General features: G+C 42.4%; 2 protein-coding genes across 17 annotated transcripts in view; one reads left to right on the top strand and one right to left on the bottom strand.

The window, feature by feature from the left end:
* Positions 1 to 4,036, top strand: part of SMARCA4 (SWI/SNF related, matrix associated, actin dependent regulator of chromatin, subfamily a, member 4) — a 77,230-nt gene extending 73,194 nt beyond the window's left edge. For 4 of the 8 annotated variants that reach the window (XM_042447792.1, XM_042447797.1, XM_042447795.1 and 1 more), the window contains 5 exons: positions 723 to 831; positions 1,333 to 1,434; positions 2,211 to 2,343; positions 2,864 to 3,003; positions 3,575 to 4,035. In XM_042447792.1, the coding sequence (XP_042303726.1) occupies positions 723 to 831; positions 1,333 to 1,434; positions 2,211 to 2,343; positions 2,864 to 3,003; positions 3,575 to 3,607 (517 nt within the window). In that variant the 3' untranslated portion in view covers positions 3,608 to 4,035. Of the gene's footprint in view, positions 1 to 722; positions 832 to 1,332; positions 1,435 to 2,210; positions 2,344 to 2,863; positions 3,004 to 3,574 lie in introns of all 8 variants that reach the window. The other 4 variants (XM_042447798.1, XM_042447796.1, XM_042447794.1 and 1 more) reach the window with 3 other exon arrangements.
* Positions 4,037 to 4,577: 541 nt separating this feature from the next.
* DNASE2 (deoxyribonuclease 2, lysosomal) lies at positions 4,578 to 22,692 on the bottom strand. Of its 9 annotated transcripts, none has more exons than XM_042447804.1 (10): positions 22,603 to 22,644; positions 21,633 to 21,782; positions 19,748 to 19,910; positions 14,628 to 14,788; positions 12,018 to 12,129; positions 10,701 to 10,878; positions 9,739 to 9,817; positions 7,170 to 7,334; positions 5,811 to 6,008; positions 4,578 to 5,666 (listed from the first exon to the last, which is right to left on the bottom strand). In XM_042447804.1, exons 5-10 carry the CDS (start codon positions 12,110 to 12,112, stop codon positions 5,296 to 5,298), a joined length of 1,086 nt encoding a protein of 361 aa, XP_042303738.1. In that variant the 5' UTR covers positions 12,113 to 12,129; positions 14,628 to 14,788; positions 19,748 to 19,910; positions 21,633 to 21,782; positions 22,603 to 22,644; the 3' UTR covers positions 4,578 to 5,295. The 9 variants fall into 9 exon arrangements, with proteins under 9 accessions (XP_042303738.1, XP_042303734.1, XP_042303736.1 ...); XM_042447800.1 differs by lacking the exon at positions 22,603 to 22,644 and adding an exon at positions 21,964 to 22,582; XM_042447802.1 differs by lacking the exon at positions 22,603 to 22,644 and adding an exon at positions 21,964 to 22,582 and having other exon boundaries at positions 14,649 to 14,788.
* Positions 22,693 to 23,180: the final 488 nt, after the last annotated feature.

Raw genomic sequence — 23,180 nt, 5'->3', positions numbered from 1 at the left:
TATTTATTTTTGTCATAGTTTTCATCCATCCATGTTTTTACTTTCCGGACACCTGTTTACTGTGCACTGTACTTTAAGGAAATAGATAGGCAACTTACTGTGCTCTAATGGATGCGTCACACATTGTGATTATAAAGGTTTTTTCAAATCAGCTGCCTAGTTGAATATTTGGCAGCCCTGGGACATGGCTGAATTCTGGCAATCCAGGGTGCCGGCTGTCCATCTGCCAAACACATTACAGTGGACCCTTGTTATATGCTGGGGTTTGGTTCCAAGATCCCCCATGTATAACAAAATCCGTGGATGCTCAAGTCCCATTAAATATAATGACATAGCAAAATGGTATCCCTTATAAAAAATAGAAAATCAAGGTTTGATATTTGAAATTTATACTTTTTTTGAACATTTTCAAACTGTGGATGCTTGAATCCGTGTATAAGAAGGACCGACTGTATTGTTACTTAGAGGAAAATAATATATCTCCAGACTTGGTACATTTTTTTCCTGCAGGACATCTCTCTCCTTTATTGTGAACCACCCTTAAAGCTTGTCATTTACATTGTTAACGATTTTTCAGTGAACAACCTTGTTCCTCAGGTTAGAGCCACCAGCAGATTTTTCAGTGTAAGCTGTCAGGATTTCACAGCTAATGCAGGTGAACTGGCCTATTCCAAGGGAGACCAGTGTTCTTTTACCGTTTTCCTTTTTTTCTTGGCTTGTAGCAGCAGTGGACGCCAGCTCAGCGAAGTCTTCATCCAACTGCCTTCCCGCAAGGAGCTTCCAGAGTACTATGAACTCATCCGCAAACCAGTGGATTTCAAGAAAATAAAGGTAATTTTTTCATTTATTTTTGTTCATTTTTTAATGTAATTTATAATCCACTTTTCTTCCGACATGGGACCCAAAGCAGCTTAAAACAAGAAAACTGCTTATAGCAGATCTTACTGTTCTAATCTTTCCACAATTTAAAAATGGATACCAGATGAAGGCTCTTCTGTTACATTTCTGTTGCCCATCCAAGAGTTGTACCTTTATCTTCACTATTTGTACATTTTTAAAATACTGTTTTAAATTATTGTTTTTAATAGGAATGGTTATTTATTTCTTGATTACTGTATTATAGTTTTAGGTATGCTTGTTTTACCTTTTCTGCGAGCTGCCTTGAATCCCAGATTGGGAAAAATGTGGGATATTAATGAAGTAAATGTTTGAACAGGTTGGTGAGGAGACCAGGGTGCCAGCAGACAAGAAAAGGAGGTCGTCTGGTGCTGGTAGTCAGTGAGCAAATGATGTTAGGAATCTAACCTCTTTATGCTATTTCACCCTCTTCAGGAACGCATCCGGAACCATAAGTACCGCAGCTTGAATGATCTGGAGAAGGATGTCATGTTGTTGTGCCAGAATGCACAAACATTCAACCTTGAAGGCTCTCTGGTAAGACTTTTCTCAGTGATGGCAAGTATACAACTAGGGGAAGCCCTTCCTTCCTTCCTTCCTTCCTTCCTTCCTTCCTTCCTTCCTTCCTTCATTTTTTTTTTTTTTGAAAGACTCACATCTCTCTCAGTACCTCCAAAGCATGAACTAGACCTTTCACCCATCCCCCTAAAATGCATGAGAACTGTTAAAGACTTGATGGGAAGCTCTTTATCATTGTGACAAATGTGCTGCCTATCCATGAGACAACAAGGATGACACTTCCCAGGGAGGTGTGGGCAGAGTATACATGCAGCAATTTTTGAATCTGCACTGTACTCCTTTGCTGTGATGCAGAGATTTTTTTGGACTTAAGTAGTCTGTATTTTTTTTTTACCTTAAATTATAAAACTGCTTCTTTTTGTTATGATCTTTTCTCCTTATTTATGTAACAGAAGTTACATAAACAGGTTATCCAATTAATCTAGCTGAAAAACATTTAAAATAGTTCTGATACTTGTTAGTTGTGCGTAAGTTCAAATGTGACTGTTTCTAGGAATTCAGCATACAGGCTACTTATATCTCAGCCCTCCCACAAACAATATATGGATATTAACACTAGTATGCCTTAGCATTGTTGGAAATTTTTTTTAACAAGAGAGCTTTGAATGCTCAGAAAAGCAAGCTATGTCCTAAGTATTAAAATGCAGATCAATCTAAGAACTACTTTTGTGGAACTAGGATCTCTGCATCAAATGTGATTTTTCATGTCTACCTCCCTTTATGCTTTCCTTAAGATTTATGAGGATTCAATTGTACTGCAGTCTGTCTTCACTAGTGTGAGACAGAAAATTGAAAAAGAAGAAGACAGTGAAGGTGAGGAGAGTGAAGAAGAGGAGGAGGCAGAAGAGGAAGGATCTGAATCAGAGTGTGAGTAATTTTGTATTTACTTTCTCTGCTAAGTTTCTATGCATGCATGTCTTTGCTAGTGCTTGGATTTTCCCTGTCAAATATGTTCTCTAATGATTAAGTTTGATACTTGTGGGTTTGGGGCATAGAAGCAATTCCAAAGTACACATTCTGCCACTGATTGTTCCATCCTTGATCTGGATGTGAACAGAAGAGGCCTTCATTGTCGGTAAGAGGAGAAAAGTTAAAGGGCTTTCCATGTGCATCTGTTCAGATTCTGCCTATATTGGTTTTGGAATTTAAAAATATTGAAGTTCAGATGACATATTAAAGAATATTAATCCACAGAGAGAAGGAGTAAACAACTGAAAAATCTGACACCCCATTAATTTTTTGACCTCTCTCCTGGTTAAGAGATTATGCAGACGCGTATGTATGAAACTGAAAATTGAGCCTATCATATTACAAAGTTCTGTTGCACAGGAAGGACTCTTCTTTAGGCTAGGTATTCAGTCTGACAATTTTCTCTTTCTCTCTCCAGCTCGTTCTGTCAAAGTGAAGATTAAGCTGGGCAGAAAGGAGAAAGCACAAGACCGAATGAAGGGTCGGAGACGTACCAGCCGTGGGTCCCGGGCCAAGCCAGTAGTTAGTGATGATGATAGTGAAGAAGAACAAGAAGAGGTAACTGGACAGTTTCATTTCCTCAAAAACAGTTGTCAATGGTCCTAGGAATGGACTCTGGAGAATGCTGTGCAATTGTGGTGATTGGTGAAAGAAAAAGGGGGAGGTCTTCATTTTGGCTAGGCAGCACAAAAGTGAGTGACAGCCAGCATAGCCGTTTGAGCATTGAATATGACCGGAGACCAGGGTTCAAATCCCCACTTGGCCATGGAAACCCACTGGGTGACTTTGGGCAAATCACAATCTCACCTCCACAGTGCTGGCAAAACAATCCCTATATGAACAAATCTTGCAGAGAAAACCCAGTGATAGGTTTTTCTTAGCAATGGAAATGACTTGAAGGCACACAACAAAGCACAAAAGTGGACCCACTTCTTGCTATAAATGTTTCCATTCAGCATGTGGCTAATGCAGAAAATACTGAATATGTATCCATCCATACCAAGGTGATCTTGATTAAGTCACTATCTTACTCAACTCATAGGCTTGTAAGAATAAATTGTATGTGGGATGAGTGGGTGGCAGGTAGAGTATATAAACATATCATTTTTTAAAAATCCTTTCTCCACAGGATCGCTCAGGAAGTGGCACAGAAGATGATTAAGTGACATTCCATGGCGCGCACTTCAAGCATCAGTCCTTCCAAAGCCGAGATGCTCTATCCCCTTAGCTGCAACGGGTAGCAAGAAGCATAGTGTCAGATGTGGGTAAACTGTATAAAATTCTTCCATATTTATACTGCAGTGAAGATGTAGGACTTGTTTGTGTCTTGCCTTGTCCTCACATCAGTAGCATTTGTAACAGCATTAACTGTTTTAAAAAAATTATGAATTGGGGAACACTTGATATATATTTTTTCTTTTTATGGCAGTCCTATTTTCAGTTGCAGTATTGAATCACTGTAGTTTTAACCTGTGGGTGCATGTGTGTAGCAGTCCACTTCTTAGTACTGTATTTTATGAAACAGACTGAATGGCCAGCTGCCCACCAAGCCAGGAAGGGTAGCAGTGGCAACTGTGTCAGTGTCACTGGATTTCAAATAGTAATAAATTAAAAAAGAAACAAAAAACCCCCTGTTTGTTTTCCCTTATTGCAAAGCAAAGCTGACATCTGATCCCCTATTCCTTCAAACACTGCCCCTGTCATACTATGCTTCTTGTTGTGCATCTTCAAGACATTTTTGCCTTATGGTGACCATGTCATGGTTTTCTTGACATGATTTGTTCAGAGGGGGTTTGCCAAGACCTTCCTTTGAACCTGAGAGACAGCGACTTACCCATGCTCATTTAGTAGGTTTTCTGGCCAAGTAGGGATTTGAACCCTTATCTCTTTCAGTTCTACTCCAACTACATCAAGCTGATCTCACAGAATATCTATTCAAGATGTTTTTTGTTTGTTTTTTACAACCCATACTAAATCCCACCGATTTCCCTGCCTGTATTATGACACCAGTTTTATTACAAAGAAATGGCTGCAGGTAAGGCAACCACCCATACGATCACCAAATAAGAGTAAATTTTAGTGGGGTAGGGTAAGGGTATTGAACAGAGTAAAAAACAACAGGTAGGGAATACTTATTTGTCACACTAACTTGTATTCACATTTAGCATTGAAAACTGATTTGTTTTTTTTTAAAAAAAGCAACAGACAAAATGTGGGTTTCCCTGGAAGTATTTCACAACAGGGGTGGGGGTGGGGGTACTGATGGAAGAGAGCATAATGTAAAGCATAGAAAACACAGGGTAAGGGGTCTTAGCTGGAAAATCAAGGGATTTTGATCCCAGGGATCATTTCCACCAAAACCTTGGTTAAATAAAGTAGTACAGGGTCAGTCTCCCTTATTTGAAATGCTTGGGTCCAGAAGTGTTTTGGATTTTATCAGGTTTTGGAATTTTTCCATATACCTAATGAAATATCTTGGCTGTGAGACTCAAGTCTAAACACAAAATTCACCTACGTTTCATACACACCTTATACACATAACCTGAATATAATTTTATACACAATAATGTTGTGCATGAAACAAATTTTGTGTACACTGAACCATCAGAAACCAAAAGTGTCACTATCTCAGCTACCCATGAAAAAGATTTTGGAGGATTTCAGATTTTGGAATTCCAGATAAGGGAGGCTCAACCTGAAGGGTAATCTGTTCCCAAAAGAACCAAGGTTTGAATTCTTGCTACACAGTATCTGAAGTTAAGCACCCACCACTCCTTGAGCTCATCCCTATTCCCATGTCCTAGTTCATTGAACCCCACCCCCCTTACATGACTATGACTCTTAGGACTATTACAGCCCACATAATGAATGGCACCCTGCACCGTCACAGTCAGTATAATTCTGTACCAAGGAGTGGAAGGCTTTCCAAACAGCTGGATCACGACAGCAGATGATGCCACCCCCGCGCTGTTCTTCTGCATTATTACGGTTCATGTCCCCAACACAGGCCCAGCCAGGATCACTCTCTGTCCCCACGCACCACTTGGAATGGTCTGATGTGGAGGGGAAGTGCTTGGATGGATCCTGGAAGGCCACTTCCTCCACATTGTAGACTCTGAAGTCTCCGGAACAGTTGGAAGGCAAGATCCCTCGAGACCTGTGCCAGAACTCGACATAGAGATCACTGGCAAGAGCTTGGGCCAACCAGCCAGAGTACAAATCTGGATAGGGAAAGAGTTGTATGCATACACACAGTTTGAGACACTTTATGTCATGAGGAGGTCATACCCACCCTCCTCTACATTTCATTTCTTTCACTATAGCTCCCGTCACTTCCATTTCACTCATCCCAATCCATTACCCACCGTCACTGAAGAAGCGAAATTTGGCAAAGCTGACAAATTCTTTGCCTCCCAGGGACGTCAGGGGGACACTGGAGTTCCACGGCTCCTTTTGGACATGCTGCCCCTTCGAGGCATTCAGCAAGGCTGGTAGATCCTGGGCAAAAGTACCTTCCACACGGGAATCATAGACTTCAGGTTCAGTGAAGAGCAACTGATTCCCTAGAACAAATAGACAATGGAGAATGCCAGGTGTGCTGGTTGAGCTGCAGTTCTATGCAGAAACAAAACAGGGATTCATGAAACAGAACTAGAAAGACAAGCAGCAACCAGATGTTCCAGGTCTCACCCAAAAATAACAAGGGAGAGGTAACCATTTCAAGTGAAATGCTAGAGCCCTCCAAGCACACGAAGCTACCCAGTCAAGATGCTTTAACTCTTTGTAAATGTGAAGGGCCACACTTGCAGAGAACAGCACACAAGAAGCGATGAATGACATCCTGCCCTTCTAGAAAAGACTGGCAAAGTTGTTTTGCACTTTCTTTAGAAAAAACTGACTTTTAATCAAAGGTGGGCAAAGTGTGGCCCTGGAGCCAAATTAACCTCTTCTAAAGCTATTTTCATGGTATGCCCCCAGACTCATTTTCTTCTACCAAAAATGGGGAAATGGCCGGTCTTGGAATCCTTCTAAATAGGTTACAGGGGCTTCCTGACTAAGAAAAATTTCAGGACTTTTTTCAAGAGGGGAGGGAGGTTGGCAGTTTTATGTGCCCATGGACCTGTTTCACTTTGCAAACATCATAGGGACAAGGATTTATCTATTCTTTCCATGTTACTTTGTACCATGATGCACCAGTTGGAAGTAAAGTTGGAAATAATATAATTTTCAAATTAATTTTAAAAGAAGAACATTAAAAAGCGATTCCAAAAGTTACAAAATGAATGGAAACACAAATACTTCTGTGATGCCACAAATAATGATTTCTAGTTACTTCTCAAAATTACTTGGGGTACTTTTAGAGGCATTTCAATAGACTTTCTCAAGATACACCATCTTCCAACCCTGAAGGAGCAAACAACAAAATAATGAGCACACAAGTTGCTTTTGCAATAGTGTAATGAGCAAAAGCAACAAGTTACTTTTGAACCATGACAAAAAGCAACTGGAATAAATTACTTTAAAAAGTAATTCTCCAAGCTCTGCATGGATAATGCTATATTTGTTGTTGTTGCTATCCATCCTTGAGTCAATCTTGACCCATGGCAACCCTGTATATGAGACATCTCCAAGACACCCTGTCCTCCACTATTCTGCGTAGGTCGTGTACAGAAGATGCAGTCTGTACACATTTATATCCTCATGCATGAATATAACACACTTACCAATCTCTTTGAACTGGCTGTATGGGTAGGTGACACACAGAAAGGTCTGCCCATAGTGCAGTGCACTGTGAGGCCAAGCATACTCCTTTTCATCTAGACTGGGAGGGAAGTGGGGAGTGCTGTGAAGAAGCCAGAAGCCCTGGGTTCGATCTAGAAGGATGGCTCCTAAAGAGAAGGAAAAACAATGAACTGTAAGTAACTTTACCTGCACCTAGTGCAAGTTGGCAATCCTGTTGGAAGAGAAGGTCTCACAACTGGAGGCCCAGGTAGCATATTAGGGAGCAAGAGGTTTTCCTGGACAGAATGGAATGGACGGTCCTGGATGGGGAACACATACAGGCAGTTTCTACAGAGGTCACTTCACATACACAGCAGGTAGACAGTTGGAGGAAGGTGACACACATAAGTAGGGAAGTTGTTCTATGAGCTTACAGCTACAGAATCAATTTGAAGCTCTCTCTCTCTTATCAGGGATGACAAGGAAAAGCAGCAGGGACAGTCCTCAGAGACAATGCAGAGGACTCTGGGAGATCCACCATGGGAAATAGTCACTTCTAAGCCGCTGAGGCATGTGGTGGTGGTGGGGGACTCCTTGCTGAGGGGATTGTGGGACTGATAAGAGCTGTATTATATCCGTAGGGCAAAGATCTGTGATATGACAGAGGCTGACAAGACTTGTCAATCCTACTGACCATTACCCCTTTCTTTTAATTCATGTGGGAACCAATGATACTACAAGGCACAGCCTTCAGAATATCATAAGGGATTATAAGGCCCTGGGTAGGCTGAGAAAAATGGAGCAGAGGACACAATAGGGGAAATGCCGCACAAAATAAGTAAAGACGTAGTACAGGAGTACTTTGTTAAATGAATTTAAGTCTCCAGGACCAGATGAGCTACATCCAAGGGCATTAAAAGAACTGGTAAATGTAATCTCAGAGCCATTGGCGATAATTTTTGAGAACTCCTGGAGAACAGGAGAAGTCCCAGCAGACTGGAGGAGGGCAACCGTTGTCCCCATCTTCAGAAAGGGAAAAAAAGAGAATCCCAACAATTATCGTCCAGTTAGTCTGACATCAATACCAGGAAAGATTCTAGAGGAGATTATTAAACAGAGAGTCTGTGAACATTTAGAGATCAATGCCATTATCACAAAAAGTCAACATAGGTTTCCGAGAAACAAGTCATGCCAGACAAATCTAATCTCCTTTTTTTGATAAAATTACCAGTTTGGTAGATGAAGGAAATGCTGTAGATATAGCATACAGTATTTTGATTTCAGTAAGGCCTTTGACAAGGTCCCCCATGATATTCTTGCAGACAAGCTGGCAAAATGTGGGCTACACAATGTGGCTGTTAGGTGGATTTGTAATTGGTTGACTGGCCAAACCCAAAGGGTGTTCAACAATGGCTCTCTTCATCCTGGAGAGAAGTGACCACAGGGGTCTGTCCTGGGCCCAGTGCTATTCAACATCTTTATAAATGACTTGAATTAAAAAAAAATAGGGGGCATGCTTATCAAATTTGCAGATGACACCAAATTAAGAGGAGTAGCTAATACTTCAGAGGACAGGATCAAAATTCAGAATGACCTGAATAGACTAGAAAGCTGAGCCAAAGCTAACAAAATGAAATTCAACGCAGAGAAATGTAAGGTACTGCACTTAGGGCAGGAAAATGAAATGGATATATATAGGATGGGGGACACCTGGCTTAATGAGACTTAGTGTCAAAGAGATCTAGGAGTCCTAGTAGACCACAAGTTGAACATGAGTCAACAGTGCAATGTGGCAGCTAACAAGGCCAATGTGATTTTAGGCTGCATCAATAGAAGTATAGTATCTAGATCAAGGGAAGTAATAGTGCCACTGTATTCTGCAAAACTGTGTCCGGTTCTGGACACCACAATTTAAAAAGGATGTGGAGCATGTCCAAAGGAGGGTGACCAAAATGGTGAAGGGCCTGGAAACCATGCCTTATGAGGAGTGATTTAGGGAGCTGGGGATGTTTAGCCTGGAAAAGAGAAGGTTAAGAAGTGATATGATAGCCTTGTTTAAATACTTGAAGGGATGTCATATTGAGGAGGGAGCTAGCTTGTTTTCTGCTGCTCCAGAGACTAGGACCCGGAGCAATGGATGCAAGCTACAGGAAAAGAGATTCCACCTCAACATTGGGAGAAACCTCCTGACGGTAAGAGCTGTTCGACACTGGAACACACTCCCTCGGAGAGTGATGGAGTCTCTTTCTTTGGAGGTCTTTAAATAGAGGCTTGATTACCATCTGTCAGGGATGCTTTGATTGTGATTTCCTGCTTGGCAGGGGTTTGGACTGAATGTCCCTTGTGGTCTCTTCCAACTCTATGATTCTATGATTCATAAGTTCAGAAGCCCTAGGAATGCAACAACTAGGTGCCTTCACAACTGGCCAGGCCATAAGGAATCCACCAGACTGTGCCAAAGATAGCAACTGTAAGACCTGACTGGCTATAATGGAGAAGAAATCCCATCCACTCTCAGGACAAAACATTTTTGGTGTGTTTCTGAGGGTGCATCTGGAGCTCAAGCTCTACCTTTTGTATGGCCCTTGTTACTGGAAGAAACAGTTTTTGGAGGAGCATCATTGTACAGGACATAGGCTGTTTCTTCCTCCTGGAAACCAAAGAAAATGGAGGAATAGTTAAAAGGACTTTCCTCTGTTAGGCTGCATCTCCACTGCAGAAATATTCCAGTTTGACACCAGTTTAACTGCCATGGCTCACTGCTGTGGAATTCTGGGAACTATAGTTTGTTGTGACACCAGAGCTCTGACTGTTGTTTGTTGCTGTGGGTCTTCAAATCATTTTTTACTTATGGCGCCATATCATACGGTTGTCTTGGCAAGTTTCTTAAGAGGGAGGTTGTCATTGCCATCCTCTGAGGCTGAGAGAGTATGACTTGCCCAAGGTCACCCAGTGGGTTTCCATGGCTTAGCCAGAATCGAAACCCTTGTCTCCAGAGCCATAGTCCAAGGCTCAAACCACTATGCTATGCTAGCTCTCTGACAGAGAAGGCTAAATATCTCACAAAATTACAATTCCAAGAATCACACAGCCATGGCAGCTAAGGTGTCAAACTGGATTATTTCTGCAGTGCAGATGCAGCCTCAGTTAGGATCCAGCCCAAGAGATTTTGGGCTGGGGCAAAATAAAAATGGTGCCCCCCCATTTCATATCCAATTCCACATTCAGAAGCTGACTAGTCTATGCTACTGACTCTTTCCTGGACACTTGTGACAGAGCACCATTTGCCACTGCACCTATGATGAAGGGGGTTGTAAACCAAAATCATCTGGAAGGGTACCTCTTCTCTACACCCCAAAAAACAACAATCTCCAGCTGCTCTGCCTTTGATGGACTAGTGTCAACTAGTTTGAGTTGAACAGAAGCTTGATCAAGTCAGAAATTGGGTCTCTGCCAACATGTCTTCCACTGGCTGCCCCTAGCTTAGGTTACTGTTAGGGCAGCTTTGTTCTTCCCCTTCCTCTCAGACTCACCTGTCTCCGCACTGCCTCTGTGTACAGCTGTTGCAGGGTCTGGCCCACAGCGCCCTTGGTAGTGTTCATCAGACTCCTGCCTTGCACCCAGCCCTGGGTATGTTCATCTTGGTACATGTACTGCATGCCCCCTGTCGGGGGACTATGACAGGGTTGTGGCAACTTGTAAACAATAAACCTGAAACCCAAACCCATTGCAGATTATAAATTTACCACAGATAAACCTGCATCTGCCTTTACTTATTTTCCCCCTTAGCCCCAGTTGAGCAACATGGCAGTAACATTAACAAAGGTAGGAGACTACAAAGGGGATTTTAACTGTTTGGGGTGTTAAATCTTGGAATGAACTCTGGGAGCAGAGAAGTTCAATGGGATTCTAACAGTAATTTGGTCAGTTTTATCCCAGGTCAACACAGAAAGCAGATTTGTTCTTCTCATGGTTGCAGGACACAGTGATGTAGACTCAGATCAACTGACTTTGACTCAAGTCACTTCCGTGATTCAACTTGGACTTGACTCAGCAATAAATGATGTACTGACTCACCTCGACTCATGACTTGTATATTTATAGCAACCAATTTATTGGTCTAACTTCATCCAGAAACAGCAAATGTTAGGCAATGGACTTGAAGTGGGGGGGTGGGGGGTGAGGTCTACTCAGCAGCCTCTCCCTGCTGCACATCAGAGCAGCCTTCTAAAGCTTTTGAAAAGCTTTCGAAAGATCCTTCTGCCTTAAGCTTGTTGCCCAATGCATTGATGTTCCCCTTTGAGATGTTTTTTTACCTAACTTTGTGCATGTTGTCTTGAATTTCTAGTTCCTGAAACTCCACCCTCCCATCACCACACTCCATCACTGCCTCCTTTCTTCCTGTTAAAGTTGGCTCCAAGACTTCAGAATTGACTTTAAAGTATCTTGCAAAGACTTGAGACTTGAAGGTAGAGACTTCAAGACTTTACTTGATACTTGGAGTAAAAGATTTGAATACACAACTGGCAGGACCCATGCCAAAAATGTATGGCAGATTTGTGCAAAGGATACATCAAGAAAGCTTATAACTGTCAGAGAAAAAAAGAAGGCTGAAAAGATAACTCTATTTTATCTTAGCTTTTTGTAAGCCCAGGGTGGGGGAACTTTGAACATCCATTTTTTGGTCTCAAACTCCAACAGTTTCCCACCCTTACCCATGCTGGCTGGCATTTTGGGAGGTCCAAAAAGTGAAGGGCCAGCTGCTCCAAATCTTCCTGGAAACTTTGCTTGAGGACAATACATAAATATTTGAAATGGAATGAAAAATAAACCAGGTATAATAGACTCACCAATCCACAGGCTTTCCAGAGTCATCATAGCAGGAAATACTCCCATCAACAGCATTGTGGAGGAAGACTATGGACAGGACCAGAATATGCAACATGAGGCCTTTGGCAATCCCTTAAAAGAACACAGAATCATAAAATCATAGAGGTGGAAGGGGGTCCATAGGCCACTGAGTCCAATCCTCTGAAAGGCAGAACTCCAACTTGAGCAGAGTGGGCAACCGTGGAAGGCTAGGGGGATGTCTCAGTCCACAAGGAGACCTAAATGCCTCTAGGGAGTAGGGGAGCATTTGCATCATGTTTGGTGGTATTATTATTATTATTATTATTATTATTATTATTATTATTACCACCACCTCCCCCCTCTCCCCATGGATTGAGGCAGGGCACAACAACACATCAACAATGAACAACATCAGTTATAACACATTAATTAAGACATGTAACAGGTTAAAAGGTCAAATAAGACATACACATTTTAAAAGAGTCCACATTTAAAATTCAGGATCTAAATTCACAATTTAAAAATCATCTGGATAAGCTTACTGGAAAAGACTGATCTGTAATACCATTTTAAATTCAGACAGCATATTCAGCTGTCGAATCTCTTCCAGCAGGTCATTCCACAGTTGAGGGGTGGCTGAAGAAAAAGTCCTGTGGCTGCCAGTTGCCTAAATTGTCATAGCAGGCCAGCAAAATATGGTGCAAATGCAACCCATGCCTGCAATGGACATTTTGGAGCATTGAAGGGATTTCTTTTGCAGTTTTTTTTTTACCCTGGGGGTGGGGGGCTCTGAACATAGTGGAAATACCCTCCATTGCCAAGTGCATTTTTGGCCCCTCAAAGACCCTGGGAGCCACATGTTGCTCATGGGCCATATTTTCCCCACCCCTGAACCAGACCATGTCCAGCAGGTCCAGACTTATTTTGAAGATGTCCACAGAAGGAGACTCCACCACCTCTTTAAGGCTCTTACCATCAAGATGTTAAACGTTCAACCTTAATCTACCCTTCTGTAACTTAAACCCAATGAAGCTGGTCCTCCCCTCCAGGACAGCAAAGAACAAACCTGCCCATCGGTGACAGCCCTTGCAGTATTGAAAGAGTGCAGTTATATCATCCCCTCAGTCTTTTCTCCATCAGGATGAACACACCAGATCTGTCAACTTTTTCTCCTATGCTTTGTTCTCCATATAGTATATGGTAATACTGTACGTACTATATACTATTAGAGAGTCAGTGTGGCAAAGTGGTTTGTTGTTGGCTTGCAACTTGAGACAAGGGTTCGAATCCCCACTTAGCTTTAAAACCCACTGGGCGACTTTGGGAAAGTCGCATGCTCTCAGCCTCAGGGGAGGACAATGGCAAAGCTCCTCTGAACAAAGACAGCTCAGTTTTAGCTGCAGACTAAGAAGAAAGAAGCAGCTCCTCTTTGGAGCTCTGCAGCCTGAGTTGTTTTTTTAATCTAGATTTTACAATTCTATAACCCTGTGGTAAACCCTGTGATAAACAATTCATTATGCTAATGAAATGTTTTTATTACCTTGTAGTTTTACGATTTTAGAGTTACTCTCAGAGTATAGAGATCTGGGCTCAGAATTTTTCACAGTTTTTAATAGTTCCTCAACGGTTTTTGTTCTTATCTTGTATTTTTCTTTTTCTTTTTAGAGTTAGTGCCAGTAGTGTATTAGTGGCCACTAACGGAACTTTTATGGTTCGTCAGAGCCTGTGTTACATTCCTCCTTGATGAACAACAAACTTTGTTTTGGACGCAGGCTTTTGCTGATGCAGGCTCAAGATTGATTTCTGTCTTATCATTAACATTTTTTTATGTTAAGGGAAGGAAGGAAAGACAGAAAGGAAAAGGAGCTAAAAGGATTTAGTCCTCTGAGTACAAATGCGACAGAGCAAATTAACTCTGCCCCCTAGCAGCCTGACTACCACTGAAAGTTAGGCTACTTTGTATTTTCGAGGGAGAGATTTTATCTTGAGATGGGGGACATTTCTGGTTTTGATGTTAAACATCTCGTTAGAGAATACTCCTTCCCAAATGCACTTTGCTGCCCTGCTGCTGATTGTCGATTGCTAAGAGAGGGCATCTGGAATAGTGGCATCACTAGGGTAGTGCCAGTAGTTCAGATTGCACCGGGTGACACCTCAGATAGGGGTGTCACCCAGTGGGGTGCTACAGCCCGAGGGACTGTCATGGCCACTGAGCAAGGGGGAAAAGATGCTTTCTCACTTGTCCAGCAGCCACACCAAAGGCCACACCACTGTCCCTCTCAGTAGTGGCTGATGGTGGTGGTGCAGTGCCTTCGGAGTCCCGTGTGGCAGCTGCCGCATGGGACTCTAAAGGCCTACGTGGGGGGGCAGTGGTGTGGCCAGACCAGGGGCAAAGAAGTCCCCACCCTACACACACCAGTTGACACCAATCCTAGTGACACCACTCATTTAGAATGATATTTCAAAGCCCCAGAGATTCTGGAACAGATGAAACCTTTTGGGCGGGGTGGTTTCACTAGTTTGCCTTTCCCTGCGAGTAAAGCCTTTCATTTACAAGGAGTTAAGCTCTCTATCTGGAGCGCACAACCATGCACAACATGGGCACCTACCTTGAGGAATGATTCTATTACCTTGTGCAAAGGATTTTAACCACTGTGTCAAAGTGGTCCTGGAGGTTTGCTTAGATGGCGGGTCGCTCTGTATTGCAGTCTGTGAGTGTTTCTGTAAGATCTGCTGTCAAGGAACTGTTGGCTGCTGTTTGCAGATAAGGCTGAATCGAGAAAAGAGAACTGAAAGTGAAAACTCCACGGCACACAGCAGCCTGGATCTTGGTGCTCTATTTGTGGTTTTCATAAACCATACACTATACTTCCACAGAATTTTAAACTCAATCAGCCTGCACTTTCCTTTTATCCTTGGTGATTGTTCTTAAGTTGGTTGTTGTTTGTTGTTGTTAGGTGCCTTCAAGTCAACCTCAACCCATGGTGACCCTGTGAATGAGATGTCTCCAAGCCCCCCTATCCCCTACCTCCTTTCTCAGGTCCTGCAAACTCAGACCCTGGTCTCCCTGATTAAGTCTATCCATCTGGCATGTGGTTTTCCTCTCTTTCTCCTTCCCTCTACCTTCCTCAGCATCACTGTCTTGTCTAATGAGTCATGCCTTCTCATGATGTGGCCAAAGTATGACAGTCTCAATTTAGTCATCTTGGCTTCCAGGGAGAGTTCAAGCTTGATCTGTTCAAGGACCCATTTGTTTATCTTTCTGGCTGTCCATGGCGGGATACAAACCGCCATTTAGTACGTATAGGATACGTACTAGGGTTAGGAAGGGGCGGTGCTTCCGCACCCCCCTAACCCTAGTACGTATCCTATACGTACAAGATGGCGGCCCACCTTCTACATGGGCGCCACCATCTTTACGTACTGGACGCATAGCGTCCAGACGTGTCGCAGCGCCTATGACGTTGCGAGTCCGCGCCAGGCGCCTCGCGATGTCATAGAGGCGCCGCAAGAAGAAGCTCCGAAATGGAGCTTCTTTTTTGCTCCGCGCGGGAGTCGCGCGGTTTGGCTGTACCCCGCCCATGATATCTTCAAAACTCTTCTCCAGCATCACATCGCAGATGAGTTTATTTTCTTCCTATCTGCTTTCTTCAGTGTCCAGCTCTCACATCCATATACGGTGATGGGGAATACAATGGCTTGGACAATTCTGACTTTAATGTTCAACTGTATATCTTTATTCTTTAGGATTCTGTATAATTCTTTCATAGCTGCCCTTCCCATTCCTAATCTTTTGATTTCTTGACTGCAGTTTCCAACCTGAGCAATGTCTGATCCAAGGTATGGGAAATCTTTAACTATTTCCATTTCCCCAATATCTGGGTTGAATTTATGTACATCCTCCACGGTCATTATTTTTGTTTCTTTATGTTTCTTTATGCTTAACATTAGGCCTGCCTTTGCACTTTCTTCTTTGACTTTCTTTAGTGATGGTTCCAAGTCTGTGATGCTTTCTGCTAGTAGTATGGTGTTAAGCTGGTTAGCCATTTGTTATTATTATCACCTTGCTGTATTATTATACTACTGTATATCATTATACAGTACAATTATAAACTTATTGCCCTCAAGCAAATTAGTTTTCTGAATTCAGCAGTAAATTATTGATGTGTTTGCACTGTCTTACCTATTGTGAGTATTTAAAGAGACCTTTTACTGTATTGTTTATTAACTATCATCTGGAATCGGTTTAAGAAAGCATATTCATAGTAATTCTGACTCAAATTATCCCACCCATCCTCATTCCAAGCAGTTCAGAAATGATGAGTTTTTTAAATGTGATAAGCCTGTACTGTATTAGTTACCTGTAAGCCTATCATTTCATTTCTGCCTCAAATAGATTATGTGTGTTAGAAGTGGAAAGTTCAGAGCCCCAATCTTACTACTCTGGAAACATTACTACTAATGGGTGCTATATTAATGAGAATGCAGTTGGAGTCAAGGGAAAGGCCACATGTCTTCCTAATGGGTAGGCTCCTTTTGGAAGAGCATTACAACTTGGTGATTCTAACCACTGAAAACATCTATAAGTAACTTAGAGCAATCTCAACCAGAGTAGACAGCTTGATAACTGATATTAAGCGTAAAAAAAAAATCCCTCTGTTTTTACCTATTAGAAAGCTTTATGGTATTAAGACATATAACTCAATAGCACTGGCACAGTCTCTTGAGCTAGTGCCAGTTAAAAAATCTCTGGTAGCTGTAACTTTTTCTCTAAGGACCAAGAAGGTTGTTCTAACCACATACCCTTACCAGAAATGTTTCGTTCAGAGAAATTTATTTTCTTTTGTACAGAAACATTTAAGTTACACCCACTACAACTACCACCAAAAGAAATAGATCTAGTGTCTATTGAAAAGTTGTTTATCCCTTCCCTGGTACAAAAACATATTTTGGTTTTTACATCCGTTAATGTACCCTCAATGCTTATGAAAAAGAAGTTTTCCTTAGCCAGATTGGGGCCCGTTACATACGCGTACGCCGGTGCTTCTGCACCCCCCTAACCCTAGTGCGCTCTCTGCGCACACAAAATGGCAGCAGCCGTTCCACACGGCTGCCGCCATGAAGACGTCATGACCACACCGCCTCTATATGGGGCAGCGCAGACGTGACGTCCTCACTCCGGGCCAGGGCACTTAGTGCGCCCTTAGCGTGGAGCAGGAAGGAGCTCCGTTTTGGAGCTCCTTCCTGGTTTGGTCCGCTGGGCGCAGCCTTCACACAGCTGCGCCCAGTGGACCAAAGGAGGCCCCTTTCTCTTCCTCCCCGCCACCGCGGGGTGTCCTTGGGGCTTGAAGCCCCAAGGACACCCCTTTCCAGGCTGCGGGGAAGCGGCCTTTTGCCACTTCCCCGCAGCCCGGAAAGCAGCGATCGGGGCCTCAGTGGCTGCCGCTCTGGCCACTGAGGCCCTGATACACCGGGGAAAGGGGCGGGTACAGCCCGCCCCAAACAGGCGGTCTGTAACCTGCCTTAATACTATTCCCAAACAAGTATTTTAAATACAGTGAGGAAACCTATTTTACTTTTTCTGTCCTCCAATAACTCTCAGTTTCCAAATGACCTTTTTGGCCAAATTTTTTCATTGGGCAATTTCATTTTACCAGCCATATTACCTAGCATCTCTAGAACCCCCAAGGAAGAGCAGCTAATAAGAACTTATAAAAGGTTGCCTTTAAATGAAAAAAAAGGTATATCATTCATAGTCTGGATATTTAAAGAACAAGATTAGTTGTGGTGAACTTCTATTTAGATTCTACTAAAGGGAGTAATTTGATCCAGCCGGCATTGGAACTCTATAAAACCAGGGTTCTCCCTATGCTCTTATATGGAGCTCCATTACGGGCTTTAACCAACTAAGCCAAAATGGGAAAAGTGCAAAACAAATTTTTGCAGTCTCTTGGCTGTGCCCATCTCTACAAACCTAGCTCTCCTCCATGGCAGAACTAAGAGTCATGACAATTAGAGCTGAAGATCTCAGATTGGTTCTGCTTTTTTGGTTAAAATTAATCTTTTGACAAGTTGTGATGATCTCTGGGCCCTATGGCCAAGCACAGCCTCCCTGTTTTGGCTCTTTCCCCTCAGTAGATCATTAATCCCTGGTCTCCTGGGTCACCCTTCCCACTCCTGCTGAGCTGAAGGGACCCTTTGAGACCATCCAAACCAATTGCTACTGCCTAGTGGATTATCATGTATCCCTTAGCACACACTAGGACTTGCTAGGGAGTTCTAGTTTCTACTCTTGCTAACTTAAGCAAGCAACAGCCGAGCTAAAGGCAGGTGAAAAAGGAGTGTCAGAGAAAGCCAAGGTATTTTTAAAAGAGAAGCTTTATTCTAACTAAGGAATTCTACAGCAGAGATATAATTTACATGTAAGACCTCATTGTCCTACAGGCAGAGAAATGTAGTTACAGAAAATACAATCATTTCCATCAAGCCAAATAAAATAAACAGAACAGGCCTAACCACTCTAGCTAATCCATTTCTAGTTACTCACAATCAGATGGGATATATAGTCCTTGATGTTGATGGACAGCTAGAGCTGGGTCTCCCTAGCCTAACCAGCATCTCCTAGGCCTGCCTGCCTCTGGTGGGAAAGTTCTTTTAAAAACCTTTGTTTGGAAAACATCTAGAAGTTCCCGGTCCAAAATGCAAATGGCTACTATGAATCTGGGTTTCTCCATATCCTTTCTTTTGTCTCAAGGTCATGATAAAGCCAAAAGTTTATTGCTGCAAAGACTTAAGGATACTGAGATGCAATCACAGATAACAGCAATCAAATCTTGTCAAATCAATCTGTTCTATATTTCCTTTATCCCACTGTACCTATCTCTACCAAGATACATTGTGGATAGGCTTGCCATATCCCGCCTGGGGGTGGGACTTTCCCGGTTTGGGGTGGGTCCGCACGGTCCTGCCCCGGTTTGCCCCTGCCCCCAGGATTGCCCCCGCCCCCAGGCGGGATATGGCAAGCTGAGGGAGGCTTTCCCTCACCGCTTGGGCTCTGCTCCCCGCTGCGATCGCGCTGAGGCCCAGGGGCAAGACATTGAGATAGATTCCCTGTTCAGTCACTAATACAAATGGGGACTGTGGTCAAGAAATCAGAAGAAAATTAGGACTTGAAAGGGCAGCTATGAAGGACTAGACAAGATACTGATGTGTAAAGATATATCATGAAATACTAATGTTAGAATTGTCCATGCCATTATATTTCCAATTCCTATGTATGATTGAGAGCTCTACTGACCTCAACTCATCTACAAATCCCAGGATTCCATAAGAGGCAGCCCTAACAGTTCAAGTGGGATCATAATGCTATCATTGTGTAATGTGAAAGAGCCACACCTCTCATCGCCGTTCACCTCTTTTACAACAGCAGGGAGTAAGAATATGAGTTCTGCATTATTACAATACTTGTTAGGACAGTTCTCACCAACTTGTTCCAACAAGACTGCCTTAATAGTTTCCCTGCCTCCCCCCCCCCCCAAAAGAAAACCCTTTGGAAAGAATTTCTTTTTTAAAAACCTACAACTCTTAGAATCTTCAACTAACACAGCGCATGCCCATGATGACTGTGGATTTTGGGACTTGTAGTTCAAAAAGTATCTTTCCCAGGCTTTGCCTTTGTCTCTGATTAGCTGTTCTTCGTCGCACAACAATGATTCATCACTACTCTTACCTCCTGAAAACACTGGGATCAGGAGGAAGAGAAGGCAGCCATGAATGAACCTAGGGTTGCCAGGAGTTCCTCATCATGTCCCTTATTTGAGGTCTGGAAAGTACAGTGGGCCCTCCACATTCGCTGGGGTTAGGGGCATAGGACCCCCGTGAAAGTGGAAACACTGGAAAATAAGAAAACAATACATTTTTAACCTGAGAGAACACCTCTCTAGGAATCTCTAGATCCTCCAGCATATATGCCAGGTGCTGACAATATAATCATGCTGGAGGACCTACAGATGCCTACAGAAGTGTTTTCTCTAGTAATCTCTAAATCTTCCAGCACAACTCAATGGTCAATTTCCAGCAGAGTTGCGCTGGAGGACCTAGAAATTCTTAGGGAAAACATATTAATTGAATCCACAAATAATCCAAGCTGCAAAAGTCAAAGCTACAAATGTGGAGGTTTGACTGTATATAGGCTGACTGGGATGCCAAAAAAGCCAGTGTGTGTGTGTGAGAGAGAGAGAGAAAGAGAGAGCATTTTTAAAAATAATAATTTTAATTAAATTTTATCCTACATACATAAAATTTTAATAAAATTGCTATTTTAAAAAATTAAATACATGGGGAAACAGTGTGGCATAGTAGTTTATTGGGCTATGACTCTGGAGATCAGGGTTCAAATCCTAGCTCGGTCACGAAAACCTGCTTGATGACCTTGGACATGTCACATATTCTCAGCCTCAGGGGAAGGCAATGGCAAACCTCCTCTGAACAAATCTTGCCAAGAAACCCCCATGATAGGTTCACCTTAGGATTTTCATAAGTCGAAAACAACTTCGAGGCACACTATAACAACATCCTACATACATTACCTTATAAAACACAACACAAATGTATATTATTCATATACCTTCCATATAGTCTTCCATCACATCATTTCTTTAATTAACAAACATCCTAACTTCCATCTATTAATACCTGTATGTAGAGAGATCTTGTAGCACCTTTGAGACTAACTGAAAGAAAGAAGTTGGCAGCATGAGCTTTCATAGACTAAAGCCTACTTCCTCAGATGCATCTGAGGTGTGAACATTTTAAGAAAAGAGGCAAGTCTGAAACTCATTGCCAGTACAGATAACTATAAGGTGATTAAAATGAATTCAGGACTGTTGGGGAGGGGGGAAGAATCCAGGTATGAATGTTCATAAAGACAGAAACTTGCCAATCCTGCATGAATTTTGCTAGTCCTTCCCTTTCAAAACCTGGCATTAAATAAATTACAATTTTCAGCCAAAGAGGGAATTCGAAAGCATCAGCACTGAGCTAAAAATGAAGGAAGCAGTGCAAAGAGCGGGATACAAACAAATATAATAAACAAATAATAATAAAGTGCACAGGTACATGCTTGGCCCCAAAGCACCAAAATACACATCACACCTGAGTGGAAAACAAGCCTAAAATAAATATTATAACCAGGTACAGTTTCTTCTTGACATCAGAACAGCCTGTTAGCTGATACTGAAAAGCCTCTGGACATATACAGAACATCTACCAGCGACTGCCTGTGTGAATTACAATATGGAGAATCCGTCACCATGTGTAGCCTCCTCAGTCTACTGTTTTTCTTCCCAGCTCACTGTACAGGCTCACATTTCAGCACACTGAGCACTCTGCACATGCTCAGAGGTTTTTGCATAATAGACCCATGGTTCATAGACTCAGCTGACACTGGGTACATCTACACTGTGGAAATAATGCAGTTTGACATCCCTTTTAGTGCTGTCGCTCCATCCTATGGGCTCCTAGGATTGATAGTTTTAAAGGGTCCTTTAGCCTTCTGTACCAAAGAGAAGTTTGAATAAAGGTTGGATCATCCAAACCATTGCATTCGCCATCACCTTGTATGGATGCGAGAGCTGGGCAGTGAAGAAAGCAGACAGAAAGAAGATCAACTCATTGGAGATGCGATGCTGGAAGAAAGGGCTGAGGTTCCCATGGATGGTCCAAAACCCAAATGGGTCTTTGAACAGATCAAGGCAGAACTCTCCCTGGAAGCCAAGACGATTAATTTTATATATATATATATATATATATATATATATATATATAGTATAACACATCCACATAAATATAAACATAAACATATACCAACATATAATTGTAAACCACCTTACAAAAGAGGTTGAAAACAACAACAAAAACTTCACTTCTATCACAAACAAAACTTACCAGATTTCGCCCCTCTCTTTTATCCGATCAGTTTTCATTTCTTCTAAATCTTGTAGCATCATGTATCTCCAAAATTATATGTCTCAAACTTCCCCAGCATCCATTTATTACTATATCTAAGTATAAGCCAAGTACAACCCTATGCTTTTTAAAAGTAAGTTATTAATGATTCCCATTCTAATTCAAATTTATCTAATAGTTTCTGCTTTAACATTTGCATCAGTTTGTCAGTTTCCAACTTAAGAAGCCATTCCTCCACATTTGGATGTTTCTTTTTCTCCCTCCTTTACTTGCCTAATTATAGCAGTCAAGTGGCCATAGTCATATAGAATATGACTTTCCCATGTTCTCTCTCTAAATGCTCATTTGTTACCATTTCCAAAACATACATTTTAGGAACTGCATTGTCTTTTATATTTAGACTCTTTCTCATCTATGAATTGATTTCCAGTCTTCTCTTTCAGAGAGCTCTGCTTGGGCAGTGCAGATGCACCCACTGAAAAGGGAAGGAAGGAAGGAAGGAATCTCTCCCCCCATTCATCAGTCCTTTCCCCTGCTCCATAAACGCCTAACAGAGGAAAGGAAGAAGAGGGACCCAGGCTCTCCCCAGCAGCCAACTGCTGTCTTTTCTTGCCTTACCTGCCTCCAAAGGCTCTGCTTTGCAGAAAGGAAAGGAAAGGAAACACAGAGCCCCACTACTTCCCTAAAGGCTGGGCAGCCATCATCACGTGCCCTGGGACTAGGGGAGGGTTTTGGAGAGTCTCCAAAAGACCAGATGCCAGCAAGCCTTGCCTGCTTTTACTGAGGCTAGTGCTGGTGTGTACCTCCAAGTCGTTTCCAGCTCCTGGCCACTCTAAGGGAGGACCTCAGGACAGTTAACAACAATAAGATGCACAAACACACACAACACACAGAGAGACACCAGATAGTAGCCCACACTTAGGGTTACCATAAGTGAGGACCTCCAAACCTGGACAAATGGAGGACAAATGTAGGACAACATTTTCAAATGTAGGACACGTTTTCATAAAAATGGAGGACGCGCAAAAAATTGAGTTTTTTTAAAAGAAATGTTAATATAAATGCATGTTATTTAGGCATGATCGAAATGGAGGACATTTTGACATTATTCCTAGACAGATGGCAGAAATGTATTTGCCCTCGGGTTCAACTGTACTTCTCAGAAGTGTGTACTTGGGCAAGGGACTGTGGTTTTT

The sequence above is a fragment of the Sceloporus undulatus genome, chromosome 2 (genome assembly GCF_019175285.1).
Source record: "Sceloporus undulatus isolate JIND9_A2432 ecotype Alabama chromosome 2, SceUnd_v1.1, whole genome shotgun sequence".
In the NCBI taxonomy this organism is placed as follows: domain Eukaryota; kingdom Metazoa; phylum Chordata; class Lepidosauria; order Squamata; family Phrynosomatidae; genus Sceloporus; species Sceloporus undulatus.
Note: the sequence above shows the minus strand (reverse complement) of the source record. Positions and strands in the feature narration are given on the sequence as shown.